This window comes from Capra hircus, chromosome 8, assembly GCF_001704415.2.
Source record: "Capra hircus breed San Clemente chromosome 8, ASM170441v1, whole genome shotgun sequence".
In the NCBI taxonomy this organism is placed as follows: Eukaryota; Metazoa; Chordata; class Mammalia; order Artiodactyla; family Bovidae; genus Capra; species Capra hircus.
In genome coordinates this window covers 6,973,673-6,996,111 of record NC_030815.1, presented here as the reverse complement: position 1 = coordinate 6,996,111, position 22,439 = coordinate 6,973,673, and the positions used below count along the sequence as shown (strand labels likewise).

The following is a 22,439-nucleotide window of genomic DNA, read 5'->3' as shown; positions in this document are numbered from 1 at the left end:
ATTTTATTTTTTACTAAATTTAACATTTCTAAGATTTATCCTCATTGCCAATAGTAGTATTAATTCATATTCACTGTTATATTGTACTTGATTTTTCGGACATATTATAATATACATTCTTCTGCCAATGAATATTTGAATTGGTTTCGGTTTTTGTTTTGTTTTTCACTATCACTAACAGTGCTGCTATAAATATTTTGTTAATATCACCTGGTGCACAAGTGGAAGGATTTCTTTAAGATTTATACTTAGAACTAAAATTTTGGTATCTTGAGGATTCACATATCAAATTTACAATACAGTTTTTGCAATTAAAAAATTACAGTGTCAATTTTTCCCACTTTTTCTTATTTCAGCTGCAGTATATAAGCTATCATTTGGCTCTATGCTTTTGCCAAAATCTGTGTCACCAAACCTCTTATTTTTAATAACCCAGCAGGTTAAAGTGGTATCTCAATATCTTAATTAGTACATCTTTATTCACAAATTAGTCTAAACATTTTTTCACATATTTATTGGACATTTGTGATCTCTGTCCAGTGAAGTATTTCTTCTTCTGTCTGTTGTTTGTCTTTTTCTCGTACATTGGTGTGAGACTTTTTATATTCTGGCAATGGCCAATCATAAGTTCTACCAGTGTGGCAATTATCTTTTTCCATTGTGATCTGTTTTTTCATTATCCTTAAATAGCCTGTTGATGAATAGAATTTCTTAATTTTGACATCACAGAATTTATTAATGAATCTACCTCACGTCAAGGCCATAGAATATTCTGTTAGATTTTCTTCTATTTTTTCAGTTTTACTATTCTGCTTGAACTTTTAATCTACCCAAACTTGCTTTCTTGGGTGGTATCATGTAGACATAGAATGTGACCTTTTTGCCCTAGGCAGAATCATTTATTAAGCACCCAGCTCTCACCTGAAAATTTCTTTTCTTTTTTTTTTGTCAAATAAGGACTGTTTTCAGGCTCTTCCTTTAGTCCTATTAGTTTATCTTTGTACCAATATCATAATCTCTTAAAGTATTTTAGTCATTTTAGGCATCTATTACATGAAATCTCTCCATGTTTGTTCTTTATTTATAAGCATGTTTTGGCTATTCCTGGATCTTATAATCTATAATCATACAAATTATAAGATTTGCTTGTCAATTTCCTCAAAAAACTTGATGGACTTTGATAAAAGTTGCACTGGATCTAACAACTAATTTAGAAAGAATTGCTCACTTCATAATATTTAATCTTTTTTTATAATCATGGCATCTCTCTCCATTTAAATATTTACATTGTCAAGAAATTATGAAATGTTCTGCATGAAAGAGTTTAACATATTTTAGAGGTATCTCTACATATGATTTTAGTCTTAGTATATGATAATATCTTTTCAATTTTTCAGTTCATTTGAACCCCATAAATTCAAAAACTAGTGTCAAATTTATATCCACTTGGACCAGTTCTCATTCATAATTTCTTTTTACATTTCAGAACAGAATTCTGTGGGTTTTGTACTGTCTTTTTAAAGTAAATTAATTAGAAGTCCATTTTGTAAATGTTCAAGATTAAACTGTATATTTTTCTTTACTGACTCACCTTCAATTTTGAGATTATATTACTGAGTACACTATTCAAAGTTAACTATAATTTCCTCTTAGTATTTTGAGTAAATTGACCCATTGTGTTGTGAATTTTATTATTAATGTTGAGAAGTCTGCTGCCAGTCTAAGTATTTTCCAGTATAGGTGATAAGTGCTTACTGTACACATGCCAGACAGTTAATCTAGCTAAAATTGTATAGACTTAAATGATTTTTAGTATTCAAACAGTTGTGCAACCATCATCACAAAGATTTTTGGATATTTATTTTTCCCTAAAATTCATGTCACTTCCTACTTCCCCTCAACTAAGAAATTATTTTCTGTCTGTTTTAATGTGGGATATTTCTTTAGCTGTAGATTCAATTCAACTTCTATTTTCAACTGATTCTTACATGCTTTCACATATTCACTATATCTTTAATATCAACAATTGTATATTTTCATTCATTTATTATTCTACTTGATTATTTTTAAAAATATATCTGGTATTATAGCTTCCTATTATCAACTCTCTCTTTTATTTCTTAAAATGCATTTTATATGTTTATTTTCTATTCTTGATATAGTATTCCACTTAAAGTCCATGCATACTCATGTGTGTTTTCATCTTTAGTAAAATAATGTCATGATAAAATAGCTATCTCTTCCCTATGTTTCCATAGCTTGCTGTGCACTTCAACATAGCACTTTTAATGGAAAAAAATATGTTTACAGTTTGTCTTTTATAATAGAGGGGACAAATTGAGAGCAGACATTATCTTTCAATATTGTATCATCAGCCCTTAATTAAATTCCAGGTTAGCAATACATGATAAATAAATATTTATTGGACAACTCTAAATAACTTCGATCTTTTCATATTTTTAACTTGAATAAATTCTGTGAGTTTTTGGCTGAAATAAATATATTCTACCTCAATTTTTCAACATCAGTTCAGTTCAGTCACTCCATCATGTCCGACTCTTTGTGACCTCATGGACTGCAATATGCCAGGCTTCCCTGTCCATCACCAACTCCTGGAGTTTGCTCAAACTCATGTCCATTGAGTCAGTGATGCCATCCAACCATCTCATCCTCTGTCATCCCCTTCTCCTCCTGCCCTCAATCTTTCCTAGCATCAGGGTCTTTTCCAATGAGTCATCTCTTCCCAACAGGTGGCGAAAGTATTGAACCTTCAGCTTCACCCTCAGTCCTTCCAACGAATACTCAAGGACTGATTTCCTTTAGGATGGACTGGTTTGATCTCCTTGAAGTCCAAGGGACTCTCAAGAGTGTTCTCCAACACCACAGTTCAAAAGCATCAATTCTTTGGTGCTCAGCCTTCTTTATGGTCTAACTCTCACATCCATACACGAATACTGGAAAAACCATAGCATTGACTAAATGGCACTTTGTCAGCAAAGTAATGTCTCTGCTTTTAATATGCTGTCTAGGTTCATCATAGCTTTTCTTCTAAGGAACAAGTGTCTTTTAATTTCATGGCTGCAGTCACCATCTGCAGTGATTTTGGAGCCCAAGAAAATAGTCTGTCACTGTTTCCATTGTTTCCCCATCTATTTGCCATAAAATGATGGGACTAGATGCCATGATCTTAGTTTTTTGAATGTTGAGTTTTAAGCCAGCTTTATCACTCTCCGCTTTCATTTCAAGAGGCTCTTTAGTTCCTCTTCACTTTCTACCTTAAGGGTGGTGTTATCTGTATATCTAAGGTTATTTATATTTCTCCCGGCAATTTTGATTCCAGCTTGTGATTCATCCAGCCTGCTATTTCTCATGATGTATTCTGCATATAAGTTAAATAATCAGGGTGACAATATTCAGCCTTGACATACTTCTTTCCCAATTTGGAACCAGTTCGTTGTTCCATGTCCGGTTCTGACTGCTGCTTCTTGACCTGCATACATGTTGTGGTCCTTTAATGGACCGGAACCTGGTGGTCAGGAGTTGACAAGAAAGTAAAGGAGAGAAAGAGGCTGATATTCCTTGGTTTATGCAGAAAGCCAATAAAGCCCCTGACATGGGGCTTGCTCTGTTCACAGAGGCCTCAGGCGCCCTCTCAATGGGGTGAAGGTGCAGAGCGCCTTCTCAAGAGGGTCTTAGAAGCCCAGGCAGGAAAGTGAACTCAGAAGGCCTCTGCACTCCAAAGAAATAGCCTGAGAGAGATAGAGAAAGAAAGAGAAAGAAAGACGCGGAGACCAGAGCTCTGATGGAGCAAAGGTGTTTTAATCAACATGGTGTGGGCATATATACTGTAGTTATTCTCAGCAAAGATAAAGATTAAAATTCCAGACTTACAAAACATAAGCAATCCATATTAAAAAGAGAGAGAGAGTTGTAAATCATCACTTTTACCATATGGTTCACAAGAAGGAAGAGGGTACATATCACCGTATAGAAAAACTAAGGAAGGAAATGCCTGGATCTCTCAGCCCTGGGAGACGCTTGCCTCTCCTCTTAATTCCTGAATATTCAGGAATTTATAAGGAACAGAGGATTCCTGACAGATTCAAAACAGCACAGAGGAAGCTTCCTGTTAAATGCTTCCTGACACATACAGACTTCTCATGAGGCAGGTAAGGTGGTCTGGTATTCCCATCTCTTTAAGAATTTTCTACAGTTTGTTGTGATGCACACAGTCAAAAGCTTTGATAAAAATAGATTTTTTTCTAGAACTGTCTTGCTTTTTCTGTGCTGCAGCAGATGTTGGCCACTTGAGCTCTGGTTCCTCTGCCTTTTCTAAATCCAGCTTGAACATCTGGAAGTTCTCAGCTGACATACTGTTGAAACCTGGCTTGGAGAATTTTGAGCATTACTTTGCTAGTGTGTGAGATGCGTGCAATTGTGCAGTAGTTTGAGCATTCTTTGGCCTTGCTTTTCTTTGGGATTGGGATGAAAACTGAGCTTTTCCAGTCCTGTGACCACTGCTGAGTTTTCCAAATTTGCTGGCATATTGAGTGCAACATCATCTTTAAGGATTTGAAATAGCTCAACTGGAATTCCATCACCTCCACTAGCTTTGTTTGTAGTGATGCTTCCTAAGGCCCACTTGACTTCAGTCTTTGATGTCTGGCTGAGGGTGAGTGATCACACCATTATCATTATCTGGGTCATTAAGATCTTTTTATATTCTATCTCAACTTTTCAACGTACAGAAAATAAATATATTCCATCTCAACTTTTCAACATACACATGCTCAAATACATGTATGTACCGTTAAGTATTCACATCTTACTTTTTGCAGAATGTAACTGAATAATGGTATGTTGGGGCAAAATTTTTATCAAGTTAAAAATTATATGAATGTAAAATAAATTTCCAATAGTTTAATCAAGCTAAGTACCACTTCCTAACAACATTTTTGATAACATCATCAATAACTTTAAAAATAGGGATAGCAAAGCAACTGAGCTCTTTTACCTGGGAAAGAACATCCTTTTCAAAATTTAGTATGTAAATGTATAATTTGTCAAGCCAATCTCATTAAATCAAATTATAAATAAGAAAGGCAGTGATAATTGCCACTATAAACTCAATTTTAGATGATAAGTTTTACAGTCAATTGGGAAATATTCAAGTGATCCAGAAAAAAATACCGTTTGGTGTTTCTTGTTCTATTTTGTGATGATTATTTTTACAACACCATTTTCAAAGTCTTGTTTTAGAAATATCTTTATTCAACATGTATAAGATTTATACAGTTTTCACACAACAGCAGAATACAAATTCTATTCAAGTTCCCATTGATTATATACCAGGAGACACTGGAACATATCCAGGGACAGAAAACAAGGTGCAAAAATTTCATGGTCTAAGGGTATGGAAATCATACAGAGTCTGTTCTCCTATCTCTGTGGAATTATGTTAAAAATCAATATCAAAAGATATTTGAGAATAACCCACATATTTTTAAGTGCAAAATGACATTTATCAAGAGAGATCTTTGACTTAGCCATTGAAAGCTTCAATAAAGTTAGACTAAGCATGAACAGTGGAGAAGGAAATTACAACCCACTCCAGTATTCTTGCTGGAGAATCCCATGGACAGAGGAGCCTGGTGGGCTACAGTCTGTGGAACTGCAAGAGTCAGATACAACTTAGCAACTAAACCACAACTACAACCACAAGTTTGAACAGAATGCTAGATTTCCAATTTATATTCACTGAAAATTTGATTTAGTTCCATTTACTTTGGCATTTAATATTACTGCTAAAAGTGTAGAAAGCTTATTATTTTAGCTTTTTAAAAACTTTTTGTTTCCCAAAAGTAATTTTTTTTATTTAAAAAATTTTTGAATAAGACTTGAAGCTTATAATCCAATTCTGAGAATATAAATACTATGTTGTTTAAAAAAAGCCCAGGAAATTAATATGTGATACAGTATTATTAACTAAAGTATAGATTTTATTCAAATTTCACAAAATTTTATGCTTGTGTCCATTATTTGTTTTCTTTTTTTTTTTTTTTTGAAAAGCTTGAAAGAAGATTTTATTTGAGCAGAGTCTTAAAGTAAATCTTGAAATTCGTCACAAATAAAATGAATAGAGAAATACCCAAGAAGAAAGCAAAATATGTAAAGATTCTGACATCTTGTGTGAGAGCTTACAAAGTAATATGTTTGATTTCATAAACAGTATTAAGAACCTAGGTGAAAAGATGTTCTGTATAAAAGAATGTCATATTGCATCACTAAACAGTATTTATGTGTTAAGTACTGGTGATTATGTATATTCTCTTTTATAATCTGATGTTATTATAGAATTATTTTTTCCCTTCCAATTCAAAGTTATACAGATAACCACTTTAAACCACAGAATTAAAGATACAGACTATTTTAAAATAAGTCTGCCCAACGCCCTTGCACAAATTATTATTTTAATAGCTAATTTAGATAAAGATGTACATATATATCTGTTTACATGTGTTTATAAATGTGAATTTATATATGTATATATATAAATAATGTATATAAATGTGTATATATAGGTATATTATTTTTTTTTTTGATCTTATATGACTTTATTTATTTATTTTTTCCAATGGAATGCTTTCTTCCTTTATTATTATTATTATTATTTTTTATCAGACAGACAGATATTTTATTTATTTTTTTTCTTTTTTTTTTTTTTTTTTAAATTTTAAAATCTTTAATTCTTACATGCGTTCCCAAACATGAACCCCCCTCCCACCTCCCTCCCCACAACATCTCTCTGGGTCATACCTTATTCAAGATTCCACACTGCATGCTTCAGCTGCATGCAACAAATTCTGATAAATTCTTCTTTCATTTTTATTCTGTTACAAATATTTTCTAATTTTCATTGTAATGGCTTCTTAGATAAACCCATCATTTAAAAGTGAACATTTAATTTCCAAATACATGGAGTTTTTAAGTGTCTTTGATATTAATTTCTCATTTAAATGCTTTCTTCTCAGAAATATTATCTTCTGATAATATGCTCCACAGATTCTTTATAAGTATTTTATACTACTAATTCTTGCTCAGATTTATTGAGACATAGAGCAAAAATTTATTTGGCTATTGAAAATAAATGAGCACTTAAGTTTTTTCGCAACTTTCATAATTGCATATGCACTAGATCCTATTCAATCATATGAAAAAGTATTTGTGTAAAAAAAGGGCATCATATAGTCATTGGAATGATGAATAAGAATACCAAGAAATGCTATAATACATTGAATGACATGAAAGAGGCAAAAGTGCAGGTAGGAGAGAATTTCAACTGTGTGACAGTGTGTAGGAAACAGAAAGAGAAAAGCAAAGTATCAAGTTATCAACAGTGCTAGCATTGTTTACATCTTTTTTTTTTTTAATCTGTAACAGTACAATGTAAAAACACCTGCACACAACAACAAAACAGAAACTTGGCAGCAGGTCCTAAAGAGGTAGTAAGATTGGGTGTGCCCTGTGCGTGTGTGTGAGTGAGGGGCAGGCGGAGAAAGATGAAGGAGGAGACAGACACAGAAACAGGAGTAGAGAGGAAGGCAGGGAAGGGTTGGGGGCAGGCTTAGTTGCTGGGTTAGAAATTTCCAGAAGCACCAGGGAATTTAAAAATGAACTGAATTATGGATCAAAGGAAAGACAAGCACTTAACTTGCTTTGTTAACATTAAGCTATTATTTCTCTCTACTATTTTTTTTTTTTTCTAATTGGTCATTTCAGTTAGTTGCTAGCAATCATATACATCCCTATAAGGCAAAAGATGCTTACTCCTTGGAAGGAAAGTTATGACCAACCTAGATAGCATATTAAAAAACAGAGATACTACTTTGCCAACAAAGGTCCATGTAGTCAAGGCTATGGTTTTTTCAGTGGTCATGTATGGATGTGAGAGTTGGGCTGTGAAGAAAGCTGTTCAGTTCAGTTCAGTTCAGTCACTCAGTTGTGTCCAACTCTTTGCGACCCCATGAATCACACACAGCACGCCAGAGAAGAAGAAAGCTGAGAGCCTAAGAATTGATGCTTTTGAACTGTGGTATTGGAGAAGGCTCCTGAGAGTCCCTTGGACTGCAAGGAGATCCAACAAGTCCATCCTAAAGGAGACCAGTCCTTGGTGTTCATTGGAAGGACTGATGCTGAGGCTGAAACTCCAATACTTTGGCCACCTCATGTGAAGAGTTGACTCATTGGAAAAGACTCTGATTCTGGGAGGGATTGGGGCAGGAGGAGAAGGGGACAACAGAGGATGAAATGGCTGGATGGCATCACTGACTTGATGCACATGAATCTGGGTGAACTCTGGGAGTTGGTGATGGACAGGGAGGCCTGGCGTGCTGCGATTCATAGGGTCGCAAAGAGTTGGACACGACTGAGGGACTGAACTGAACTGAACTGAAGGCAAAAGATGAAAATAGTATTCTATATGTCATTTTAGCTGATCTAATACATAGGGTTATGTTTTCTACTAAATTTGTTCTCCCACCAGGAGAAATGACAACGTGGCAACTATTATTTAGTCTGGGCACACTTAGATTTAGTGCTTGTAATTTCCCATCAGAGAGCATGTCGATCAGTAAATCCCCAAATTCCTTACCAAAAAATCCCCACCATTAACCACATAGAGCAGAATCTGTATTTGTTTATAAAATGTTTGGTTTGCATGCAGGGGAATCATGAATGGCTATGGATCACACAGTCAGTAAGTACATCATTAAAATTGGAAACACAACTTCTAGGTCTGAATTACAGCTCTGCCCTTGATAGGTCTGTAATCCTGCTGAAGTTCCTTAATGTGTCTTTGTTCTGTTCTCCATACCTGTGCAGTTAAGTACACCTAATAACACTTACTTTATAGATTTTCTCTGAGGATGGTAGAAGTAATCCACGGAGCACCTAGTGTAACATCGACACAAAGTGAAATGTAAACTGTACTTACTGTGATGGAAAAGGGCCTTATATACTCAAAACAGATTTAATATGTGTATATGTATGTATGTTTATATATAAAGGGAGAGAAGGGGCAATGGAATAAACACAGAAAACATAAAAATACAGAAATGTTGAAATACAAAAGTTAATGATGTTTATCATAATAGTCTTGCAATTTTTCAAAGATATTATTCACCAGATTTCAGCATTACAGTTATCCATCCCGTATTCTTCCATGGCAAATTCAGTTATTCCAAATTCAAATAAAAATGCCGCTAGTACTTCAAAACCAATTTAGACAGAAAATATAAGCAAATTTCTATTTACTATGGCTGTTAATTTTGAGAGTCTAACATTTAGTGAGTGTGGTGCCAAGTACCTCACATAGATAATCCAGTGCTCACAAGAGCGCTATCAGAGGAAGTGGCGTTATAATCATCCCCATCTCACCATTGATCAGACAAGGGACAGGGGGAGTAGAAAGCCATTCACTAGATTTCATTCCTTTGTACGGCTGAGTAGTATTCCATTGTGTGTATGTACTGCATTATCATTTGTGGAGACACGGCTGGACCTCGAGACTGTTATAGAGAGTGAAGTAAGTCAGAAAGTAAAAACAAATACTGTATATGAAACAAATATTGCATATATGTGGAATATAGAAAAATGGTATAGATGATCTTATTTGCAAAACAGAAATAGAGACAGAGATGTAGAGAATAAACGTATGGACCCCAAGGGGGGAAGAGGTGGGTGGCATGAATTGGGAGAGTGGGGTCGACATAAACTAGGTAACTAATGAGAACCTACTGTATAGCTCAGGGAACTCTACTCAGCACTTTGTTGTGACTGAAATGGGAAGGAAATACAAAAAAGAAGAGATATATGTATATGTATAGCTGATTCACTTTGCTGTACAGTAGAAACTAACACAATGTAAAGCAATCATACTCCAGTAAAAATTAATTTAGAAAAAGAAAGCTGTTCTCTGGGAGAGCTGATATTTGATAGCAAGAAGATTTACTTCTGAGCCTAGTGTATTAATCATTATAATATTTACCTAATAGAATTACTATTTGCTTGTATCTCGTAATGTAAGATTTCAAATACTAGGAGAGAAAGTGTAGTGTGGTTCTATAATTATTTACTATGTGACATACATATGGAATTTAAACCACATTTTAATGGATGCTTCTTTTCAAATCCAAACATGGTATATAATTTTACTTGGTCAACAGAATATTTTCCTGCACAATTAATTTAAAGTAGTTAGAATAACATGATGCACTCTATTCTAATAATAATAATAAATTTGAACTCCAAAATGTCAAAATTAGTTTTTATATATTTATGAAATAATCATAATGTTTCTATCACTGTTGTGTAAGATTAATACACTGGTATAACATTTAGAAATAACTCATTAATTATATAGCATGCAAAATGATGAAAAAAATAAAATTAACTTCTGAAGAGATTGCAAGCGTATATATATTACTACAAAAGACAATTCTAGGGAAAAAGAATCATTAATGTCTCTGTCCTAAAATATGATTCCAGGCATGTAAATGTCAATTCAGCTGCCTTATAAGACTTAGGAATGAATTTATTAAATGGGTAGATTTTAGAAATGTGAGATAAAAATATTGATTTTAGTCTCATGATGTATTACCTCATTTTTAAAAAAACTCACATATGACCTTTCTACATTTTCTCCCTTATAGAAGCAGAGCCAGGAGAACAGGGAAAATCCCATTAACAAAACACACCTGAAACTAACACAAAATTGTTAATAAAAATAAATAAAACAGAAAAGCACCCAAAACACCAAAGATACTTAGTCTTTAAGTATATCCGAGGAATGACTGAATTTCTAAACTGACTTTAGTAAATCCATGTAACTTTTTTTTTCTCTGTAGGCTGCATACACATTTATTTGTCTCTGTTTTGCGAAGATGTTTCCTTCTTTGATCTATGATCTTTTGTTATAAGCAATTTATTTCAAGTTGAGTTACATGCATAACAAGTTGAGTTACTCTTCTTTTAGAGTGGTGTTATTTGAATACGTTGTTTTATACCCTTGTCTTTGCACATTTTCACATATGACCAGGATTCATAAGGGATTCTCTGGTGGCTGAGACAATAAAGAATCTGCCTGCAATGTGGAAGACCTGAGTTTGATCCCTGGGTTGGGAAGATCCTCTGGAGAAGGGAATCACAATCCACTCCAGTATTCCTGCCTGGAGAATTCCATGGACAAGAGGAGCTGGCGGGCTCCAACAGTTCATGGGGTTGCAAAGAGTTGGACATGACTGAGAGACTACACTTTAACTTCTTTTCGGAATTCAAAAATAATTAATATAATAGGTTGATGAGCATAGATGGGATGCATTGGCTTGAAGATTTGGGCTTAAAAGTTTATTTTCAAAAAGCTGAAGTTGATTGTTTGATAGGGAAGCTTCCCATCACAACGTTCATTTGCAGGCAGGTCAAAACCTAAACTGTGTGGACTGTTAAAACCTAAGTTTCTGGGTTATAAAGAAATGGTCATTTTTCAGTTATACTTTGGACTCTGGCTCTAAACCATAGACCTAGACATGTTAGTAAACAAAGATAGTTCTGGTTATTCACAGAAGGAGCACACTGGGTGCCGGAAAATATTTGGCTGTGGTGACAGATGACAGTTGATGTTTTCCTTGTGTGATTTACAAACAAACTGAAGGGTACTTGATGTCTCTTTTTTCAGCTCATTCTTGGAGTAAAAATTGTTTCTGGAAGAAGCTGCAATTGTGTGTATCAAATTGATCACTAAATCAATCACATAAAGATGAGGAGAGGCAATGAAATTGTATCACATATGGGCAGGCTAAGTCTCTTCAGTCATGTCTGACTCTTTGCAACCCCATGGACCTTCCTCTTGTGACCCTCTTCTGCCCATGGGATTCTCCAGGCGAGAATACTAGAGTGGGTTGCCATGCCCGTCTCCAGGGGAATATTCTCAACCCAGGGATTAAGCCTGTGTCTCTTAAGTCTCCTGCATTGGCAGGTGGATTCCTTACCACTAGCACCGCCTTATCACATACACTGCAGCTTGAAAGTACTCTTAGCATTGCAGAGTACTCCGTCAATAAATTAGTTACAATATAAAAATACGTCAGCTTTTTAATTTTTGACTTAATATATTTTTATTATGTTTTGTACAAACATTAAATTAGGTATAACTTCTTTGTTAAACAACTATAAATTCATATTCACAAAGTGAATAGACATAAAACTCAAAAGGCAACAAAATTCATTAATTAAAATCATAAGCAGTATTGTCTGGCAGAAATTAAATTTCTATCTCCTCCATGAATAGAGTGTCGAAGGCTACAATCCACTCACTTTGGAGTTTGAGATGTCTATACTTCTGTATATTATGTGATGATCAAATTCTTATATCATTTCTCTTTTTATTTTTATTTATTTATTTTTTTGTCTCTCTCTCTTTTAAAAAAAAATGTTTGTTTTTACTTTATTTTACTCTACAATACTGTATTGGTTTTGCCATACATTGACATGACCCAGAGAGATGTTATGGGGAGGGAGGTGGGAGGGGGGTTCATGTTTGGGAACGCATGTACACCCATGGTGGATTCATGTCAAAATTCGTCAGCTTTTAAAAAAAATGTCTTAAGAATCCGTCTTAAAGGAATAATCAGTTATTTTTCCTGGCCGATATCATCATAACTTGTCTTGTTTTAGTCTTTCCCTATAGATCAGGCAGAGGCAAACTGACTCTAGACCCATCACTGATGCGTTTGGTGGTAGTTAGGGTGGAGGCACGGATTACAGGACAGTGACGAATATGGGAACTGACCACCAGCCATGAAACTGTACTTCTTGGGCTCTGAGCCCTATGCTAGGGGAGGATGACCCATCCTTGTGGCTTGTGAGATTTCCACATCAATGTGAGTTTTGTGGTAGAAAGTTGAAGTGATCTCTGCTCCATTGTCACTTTGGAAGATACATGGAGCAACTAGAAAGCAGAAAAGTACTATCTGGTGTGTAACCTCAGCTCCAGTTAGAATATAAGAGTCCCAGTGCAAAAATAATGATCAAGGGAACATATATATTTGTAACATGCACTTCAAACTCTGAATTTGACCTCATTGCAAGATAAACAATCTTTGGGTTTAATATTATGGAAGCACTTTTTCTGATTGTTTGGTTATTCAGTTCTGGTGACTGGTAATTTGGTATGTAAAGAATGATAAAATAGATGAAAACAGATATTCAGTTTCTCTGAATATCTGCAGCCTTAGCTATCTTCCATGGAAATGAAGCTTTCTTAAAAATGTTCATTTTACTTATGCTTGTACTAACTCTGCATGTTTATTTGCTCATTTCAAAATTTTATAGTCATAGATATTGCTTATGTATTATGTACAAATACAACACAAACACATGGTTGTCAATCTTTGTCAATCTATACCTTAGTCAAGGCTATGGTTTTTCCAGTAGTCTTATATGGATGTGAGAGTTGGACTATAAAGAAAGCTAAGCACCGAAGAATTGATGCTTCTGAACTGTGGTGTTGGAGAAGACTCTTGAGAGTCCCTTGGACTGCAAGGAGATCCAACCAGTCAGTCCTATAGGAAATCAGTCCTGAATATTCACTGGAAGGACTGATGTTGAAGCTGAAACTCCAATACTTTGGCCACCTGATGAGAAGAACTGGCTCATCTGAAAAGACCCTGATGCTGGGAAAGATTGAGGGCAGGAGGAGAAGGGGATGACAGAGGATAAGATGGTTGGATGGTATCACTAACTTGATGGACATGAGTTTGGGTAAATTCCAGGAGCTGGTGATGGACAGGGAGGCCTGGCGTGCTGTGGTTCATGGGGTCGCAAAGAGTCAGACACGGCTGAGGACTGAACTGAACTGAACTGAACTGAACCTTAGTCTGGAAACTATAAGCAAGAATTTGATTGGAATCTTTGACTTTTCTTTCATTAATAACTATGAAAGATCTAACTGGGAAATCTCATAAGTCAAATCTTAAAGGATTACTGGCAATAACGTTCCTTTATTATTCCAAAACCACCTTTTATTTTTACCACTCACCAGTTTCATAGAACCTTTGTGATATGTTAAATATGAGAAAATGGGGCTTTATTGTAAAAAATACATATGTTTATTTTTACAAAATAGGCAGCTTTCAAGAAAATTTTACTAAATGCATTCTGGATGCTAACAGACACCTACTAAAAGAAGTGATTCTAAAATATTTTATTCTGAGTGTCCAATAGCAATTCAGTATTTTATTCGAGAGAGTCAAATTAGAATGGAACAGCAAAATATAAGCAGGATAAAAATATACTCTTCTGTGGCCTTTTCTTTGGAGGTATGTAGAAACATGGGCAAAGCCTCAGAACTAGAGACTCTTGGTGGTAATGACTAAGGATTGAGGGGTATGGAAATCTCACAAGGATGTCAGCAGTTTTTGCTATAATTCAGAGAAGCTGAAAGACTAACACATACAATTCAAAGCTTTTAAAAACAGGCCTTTCCCCCTCTTTCTTTCTTTTGTCACAGGATTACAGAGTGAATATTTTTCTTCGTCAGAAATGGAACGACCCGCGTCTTGCATATAGTGAATACCCTGATGACTCCTTAGACCTAGACCCTTCCATGTTGGATTCCATTTGGAAACCTGATTTGTTCTTTGCCAATGAAAAGGGAGCCAACTTTCATGAAGTGACTACAGACAACAAATTGTTACGGATTTTCAAGAATGGGAATGTTCTTTATTCAATAAGGTGAGCATTTCAGTGAAACAGAGTAGTGGTTTGTTTGTTTTTTAGCTTTTAGTGAGTGTTTTGAAATGTTTGAGTAAGTGCTTTCATTGTTCCACTCAAGTTCCTATGATATACCATTTCCCAAATATGTTTAATCAACATTAAGACACCAAGTTCCAGATCCAGGAACTATATGAGTAATTCTTGGAAATCCACTTTTTAAAATAAATGACCCAGGTTCTTGCATCAGCCAAACTGGTGGGTGGTTTAAAGGTAAATTGAATGTAGTTTGAATCATATGTTGTGATTATATTTTAATGTATGCATACTTCCTTTAAATATTTATACATGAGGTAATATTTAGGTTTGCTTCTCTGGGATCCATTTCCCATAAATTATTTATCAGGTGTATGTATTTTTTAAAGATGTCCTTGAACTTCTGTGGTCAGTCTTTAGAAAAAGATCTAATTTACATTTTAGTTATTTACTATACATTTCTCAGAAGACCATGTAGCCTTTCAAAGCTAATACCAAAACATAGCAATAATATCAAAATATAAACATTAATAGTAACATTTCTTGACAGTTGAACTTTAGAATTCATTCAAATTCAGTTTTGCTATTTATACCTAATATCAAATAGGTATAAATTCAGTAAATAGGTACTTACACTAAACTACTTGAATAACTGTGCTCCATTTGAAAAAATTCTAAAATAAAATGACTCCTACTTATTTCAATTTTATCTTAATTTATCTCAAATTTCTTAAATTAATTTATCTTAATTTTCTCTTAGTTTAATCTTGATTTTCCATAATTATTTTTAGTCAGTTAGTTAATATTTTTAAAAAGAACAGAAGGTTAGGATCAGAATTCATATCATATTTCTTAGAAGAGACAATATGCTCTATTTATAGCAATAGGCAATTGCTTCAAAAATATGTGTATCACCAGTAACATACATTCAAAGTGTCAAGGTAAACTAGGCATTGGATCTATAGCCTGAAAGTTATTTCCTTAGACTCTTACCTCTCTATTTTCTATTTTTTAACTTTTCTTCTCACCAGGAATGGATATACTTGATTTTAAGTTCATCTGCCCAATATCAGGGATCAGTTCAGTTCAGTTCAGTTGCTCAGTCATGTCTGACACTTTGCAACCCCATGAATCGCAGCACGCCAAGCCTCCCTGTCCACCAACAATTCCTGGAGTTCACCCAAACTCATGTGTGTTGACAGTGATGCCATCCAGCCATCTCATCCTCTGTCGTCCCCTTCTCCTCCTGCCCCCAGTCCCTCTCAGCATCAGTCTTTTCCAAAGAGTCAACTCTTTGCATGAAGTGGCCAAGGTATTAGAGTTTCAGCTTTATCATCAGTCCTTCCAAAGAACACGCAGGACTGATCTTTAGAATGGACTGGTTGGATCTCCTTGCAGTCCAAGGAATTCTCAAGAGTCTTTTCCAACACCACAGTTCAAAAGCATCAATTCTTCTGTGCTCAGCCCTCTTCACAGACCAACTCTCACATCCGTACATGACCACTGGAAAAACCATAGCCTTGACTAGACAGACCTTTGTTGGCAAAGTAATGTCTCTGCTTTTGAATATGCTATCTAGGTTGGTCATAACTTTTCTTCCAAGGAGTAAGCGTCTTTTAATTTCATGGCTGCAGTCACCATCTGCTGTGATTTTGGAGCCCCCCAAAATAAAGCCTGACACTGTTTCCACTGTTTCCCCATCTATTTCCCATGAAGTGATGGGACCGGATGCCATGATCTTCGTTTTCTGAATGTTGAGCTTTAAGCCAGCTTTTTCACTCTCCTCTTTCACTTTCGTCAAGAGGCTTTTTAGCTCCTCTTCACTTTCTGCCATAAGGGTGGTGTCATCTGCATATCTGAGGTTATTGATATTTCTCCCAGCAATCTTGATTCCAGCTTGTGTTTCTTCCAGCCCAGCGTTTCTCATGATGTACTCTGCATAGAATTTAAATAAGCAGGGGGACAATATACAGCCTTGACGTACTCCTTTTCCTATTTGGAACCAGTCTGTTGTTCCATGTCCAGTTCTAACTGTTGCTTCCTGACCTGCGTATAGGTTTCTCAAGAGGCAGGTCAGATGGTCTGGTATTCCCATCTCTCTCAGAATTTTCCACATTTTCTCGTGATCCACACAGTCAAAGGCTTTGGCATGGTCAATAAAGCAGAAATAGATGTTTTTCTGGAACTCTCGTGCTTTTTTGATGATCCAGCGGTTGTTGGCAATTTGATCTCTTGTTCCTCTGACTTTTCTAATACCAGCTTGAACATCTGGAAGTTCACGGTTCATGTATTGCTGAAGCCTGGCTTGGAGAATTTTAAACATTACTTTACTAACATGTGAGATGAGTGCAATTGTGCAGTAGTTTGAGCATTCTTTGGCATTGCCTTTCTTTGGGATTGGAATGAAAACTGACCTTTTCCAGTCCTTTGGCCACTGCTGAGTTTTCCAAATTTGCTGGCATATTGAGTGCAGCACTTTCACAGCATCATCTTTGAGGATTTGAAATAGCTCAACTGGAATTCTATCACCTCTACTAGCTTTGTTCATAATGATGCTTTCTAAGGCCCACTTGACTTCACATTCCAGGATGTCTGGCTCTAGATGAGTGATCACACCATCGTGATTCTCTGGGTCGTGAAGATTTCTTTTGTACAGTTCTTCTGAGTATTCTTGCCGCCTCTTCTTAATATCTTCTGCTTCTGTTAGGTCCATACCATTTCTGTCCTTTATAGAGCCCATCTTTGCATGAAATGTTCCCTTGGTATCTCTAATTTTCTTGAAGAGATCTCTAGTCTTTCCCATTCTGTTGTTTTCCTCTATTTCTTTGCATTGATCCCTGAGGAAGACTTATCTCTCCTTGCTATTCTTTGGAACTCTGCCTTCAGATGCTTATATTTTTTCTTTTCTCCTTTGCTTTTCATTTCTCTTCTTTTCACAGCTATTTGTAAGGCATCCTCAGACAACCATTTTGCTTTTTTGCATTTCTTTTCCATGGGGATGGTCTTTATCTCTGTCTCCTGTACAGTGTCACGAACCTCCGTCCATAGTTCATCAGGCACTCAATCTATCAGATCTAGTACCTTAAATCTATTTCTCATTTCCACTGTATAATCATAAGGAATTTGATATAGGTCATACCTGAATGGTCTAGTGGTTTTCCCTACTTTCTTCAATTTAAGTCTGAATTTGACAATAAGGAGTTCATGATCTAAGCCACAGTCAGCTTCCAGTCTTGTTTTTGCTGAGTGTATATAGCTTCTCCATCTTTGGCTGCAAAGAATATAATCAATCTGATTTTGGTGTTGACCATCTGGTGATGTCCATGTATAATGTCTTCTCTTGTGTTGTTGGAAGAGGGTGTTTGCTATGACCAGTGTGTTCTCTTGGCAAAACTCTATTAGCCTTTGCCCTGCTTCATTCCATATTCCAAGGCGAAATTTTCCCGTTACCCTTAGTGTTTCTTGACTTCCTACTTTGGCATTCCAGTCCCCTATAATGAAAAGGACATCTTTTTTGGGTGTTAGTTCTAAAAGGTCTTGATAGTTGTTATTTTTTCCATGAAATAATATAAAATAGAAACAACAGGAATGAAAATTTAATCTTAGTACCTTAGTGATTTTGAAAACATTTTTATACAAAGCTGTTTTGTAAATCATGCTAATTCCTTGTCCCAATATGTATGATTTTCATATGTTTTTATTCCATGTGAAAAGAGGAAAGAACTAGTGAACTCTAAGAATAATGAAATTACACATTCTAAACAACAGAGAAATGATAGATTTTGGGCCAGTGGAGGACAGTGCCTCAGGGACCTGTGGCAGTATAACAAATGATCTAACATTCGTGTCGTTGGAGTCTCAGATGGAGACAGAGAATAAGATATAGAGCTACAAAAAATATTAAAAGAATTAATGGGTGAAATGTATATATTTTGCAAAAGGCATAGACCTATGAATTCAAGATACTGCCTAAATCCCAAAAATATTAATACCAAGTCACATCACACGCAAACTTCTGAAACTAAATAAAAAGACAGATAATATTGAGAACAACATAACCTTACCTGTAGGGGAAAAGCAATTGAAATGCTAGCTAATTTGATCAGAAATCATAGAAACCAAAAAGAAGACATGCATTTTTCAAGTGCTGAAGGAAAGGAACCGGTACCCCTGGCATCTCGTTGTTCAGTCGCTCAGCTGTGTCTGACTCTTGACGACGCCATGGACTGCAGCACGCTAGGCTTTGTTTTCTCCTGGAGTTTGCTCAAACTCCTGTCCATTGAGTTGATGATGCCATCCAACCATCTCATCCTCTGCCACCCTCTTCTCCTGCCCTCACCCTTTACTTTCATCAGGGTCTTTTCCAGTAAGTCAGCTCCTCACATCAGGTAGTTAAAGTATTGGAACTTCAGCTTCACCATCGGTCCTTCCAATGAATATTCAGGGTTGATTTTCTTTAGGATTAACTAGTTTGATTTCCTTGCAGTCCAAGGGACTCTCAAGAGTCTTCTTCAGCACCACAATTCAAAAGCATGAATTTTTCATGTTCCAACTCTCACACCCATACATAACTACTGGAAACTTCATAAGTTTGACTATACGGACCTTTGTACCTGGTGAAAGGCTTCCCTGGCGACTCAGTTGGTAAAAAGTCTGCCTGCAGTGTGGGAGAGCTGGGTTCCATCCTGGGGTCGGGAAGATCCCCTGGAGAAGGAAATGGCAGCCCACTCCAGTATTCTTGTCTGGAGAATTCCATGGATAGGGGAGCCTGGTGTCACAAAGAGTCAGACACGACTGAGTAACCAACACTTTCACTTTCACCTGGTGAAAATGAAGGGGAAATTGAGACATTTTTGGATAAAAGAAAATTAAGAGAATTTGTCACAAATAGACCTCATGGCACTGCTGCTGCTAAGTCACGTCAGTCGTGTCTGACTCTGTGCGACCCCCATAGACCTCAGCCCACCAGGCTCTTCTGTCCCTGGGATTCTCCAGGCAAGAATACTGGACTGGGTAGCCATTTCCTTCTCCAATGCATGAGAGTGAAAAGTGAAAGTGAAATCGCTTAGTTGTGTCTGACTCTTCGTGACCCCATGGACTGTAGCCTACCAGGCTCCTCCATGGGATTTTCCAGGCAAGAGTACTGGAGTGGGTTGCCACTGCCTTCTCCCCTTCATGGCACTAGTGGTAAAGAACCCACCTGCCATGCTGGAGATGTAAGAGAGGCGAGTTGGAGGAAGGCACTTCAACCCACTCCAGAATTCCGGCCTGGAGAATTCCAGGGACAGAGGAGCCTAATGTGTCACAGTCCACAGCGTTGCAAAGAATGTGGGACATGACATGACTGAAGTGACTTAGCAGGCAGGTAGGTGGGCAGATCTCCCCTGAAAGTACAGCTAAAGGAAGTTTTCTAAACAGAAAGGAACCAATAAGAGAAGAAGCATTGAAGCATCAAGAAAGAAGAAAGGAGACTGTTATCAGAAATATGAGCAAATATGATAGACTTTTCTTCTCCTCTTGAATTTTCTAAATTACGCTTGACAGTTGAAGCAGGAATTATAACACTGCTGTAAGGGAAAATGCCAAATAAGAAATAAGAGAACTTTTTATAATTACATTGGCAGAAATTAATGAGATGTAATATTTAGTGCTGTCGAATACCTGGTCAGGAAGCAACAGTTAGAACTGGACATGGAACAACAGACTGGCTCCAAATAGGAAAAGGAGTACGTCAAGGCTGTATATTGTCACCCTGCTTATTTAACTTCTATGCAGAGTACATCATGAGAAACGCTGGGCTGGAAGAAACACAAGCTGGAATCAAGATTGCCGGGAGAAATATCAATAACCTCAGATATGCAGATGACACCACCCTTATGGCAGAAAGTGAAGAGGAGCTAAAAAGCCTCTTGACGAAAGTGAAAGAGGAGAGTGAAAAAGTTGGCTTAAAGCTCAACATTCAGAAAACGAAGATCATGGCATCCGGTCCCATCACTTCATGGGAAATAGATGGGGAAACAGTGGAAACAGTGTCAGGCTTTATTTTGGGGGGCTCCAAAATCACTGCAGATGGTGACTGCAGCCATGAAATTAAAAGACGCTTACTCCTTGGAAGAAAAGTTATGACCAACCTAGACAGCATATTCAAAAGCAGAGACATTACTTTGCCAACAAAGGTCTGTCTAGTCAAGGCTATGGTTTTTCCAGTGGTCATGTGTGGATGTGAGAGTTGGTTTGTGAAGAAAGCAGAGTGCCGAAGAATTGATGCTTTTGGACTGTGGTGTTGGAGAAGACTCTTGAGAGTCCCTTGGACTGCAAGGAGATCCAACCAGTCCATTCTGAAGGAGATCAGCCCTGAGATTTCTTTGGAGGGAATGATGCTGAAGCTGAAACTCCAGTACTTTGGCCACCTGATGCGAAGTGTTGACTCATTGGAAAAGACTCTGATGCTGGGAGGAATTAGAGGCAGGAGGAGAAGGGGACGACCGAGGATGGGATGGCTAGATGGCATCACTGACTCGATGGACGTGAGTCTGAGTGAACTCTAGGAGTTGGTGATGGACAGGGAGGCCTGGCGTGCTGCGATTCATGGGGTCGCAAAGGGTTGGACATGACTGAGTGACTGAACTAACTGAACTGAATACCCTTTTGTAGGCAGATGACTTTGTAAAATGATTTGTTGGGTTATAGAAAAATGTAAAATACATTTATCCTTCAACCCAACAATTCTGCTTCTAGAAATTTATGTTATTTATGTGTTCGTGTGTACAACAAGACACATTTACAAAGATACACACTGCACCACTGAAACAGCAATAAAAGACTCTGTATGTTCACTAATGAGAACAAAGCAGAACAAAATGATAGCCCCAAGTCATGAAATACTCTTCAGGATCTAGACCTAAATGAATTCATAAGAAAATACCTTCAAAATATCCTTAAGGTTAGAAATGTTTCATGCTTATTTTTGTTTAAAACATTCTATGTATTTAAGCATAACAGTGTATGTAAAAATACACATATATCTGGTGGGAGTTGGACAAACTTTGAGAGCAGTATTGACATATATACACTTACTATATACATGTATAAAGTAAGTAGTTAGTGGGAAGCTGCTGTATAGACAGGGAGCTCAGCTCCATGCACTGTGATGCCCTAGAGGGGTGGGGTGGGGGAATTGGGAAGAGGCTCCAGAAGGAAGGGAAACATGTATACATATGGCTGACTCCCTAACACAACACTGTAAAGCAATTATCCTCCAGTTACAAAAAACAAATTAACATTGTGCTCTTAACTGAAAAAAAGTAAGTAAAATATAAAAAAAATACACATATATCTAATTCCATACAGGAAGTTCAGAAGGATACCCACAATTTGTTAAAAATAACCAATTATGGAAAAGAACCTTAGAATTTAGGTAGAAATAAAGATGAGTTATAAATTTCCCTGTATGTAAGTTTATATTATTTGAATTTTTTAGTGAGAGTTATATTTTACTTATGAATTAAATACATATATTTTAAGTGACAGAGGCTTTTAACCTGAAGGCATGATCCTTGACTCCTCTGTGATGTGGCTTTGTGATGGTTATCAGGGGATCCATAACAGGTATAAACAAATCAAAGTTACTTCTTTTC

General features: G+C 36.4%; 1 protein-coding gene across 2 annotated transcripts in view; it reads left to right on the top strand.

Moving 5' to 3' along the window:
* The window catches only part of GLRA3 (glycine receptor alpha 3), a 175,883-nt gene that overhangs the window by 75,306 nt on the left and 78,138 nt on the right, over positions 1-22,439 (top strand). For both annotated transcript variants that reach the window (XM_018052791.1, XM_018052792.1), the window contains exon 4: positions 14,564-14,787. In XM_018052791.1, coding sequence (XP_017908280.1) covers positions 14,564-14,787 — 224 coding nt within the window. The remainder of the gene's footprint in view (positions 1-14,563; positions 14,788-22,439) is intronic.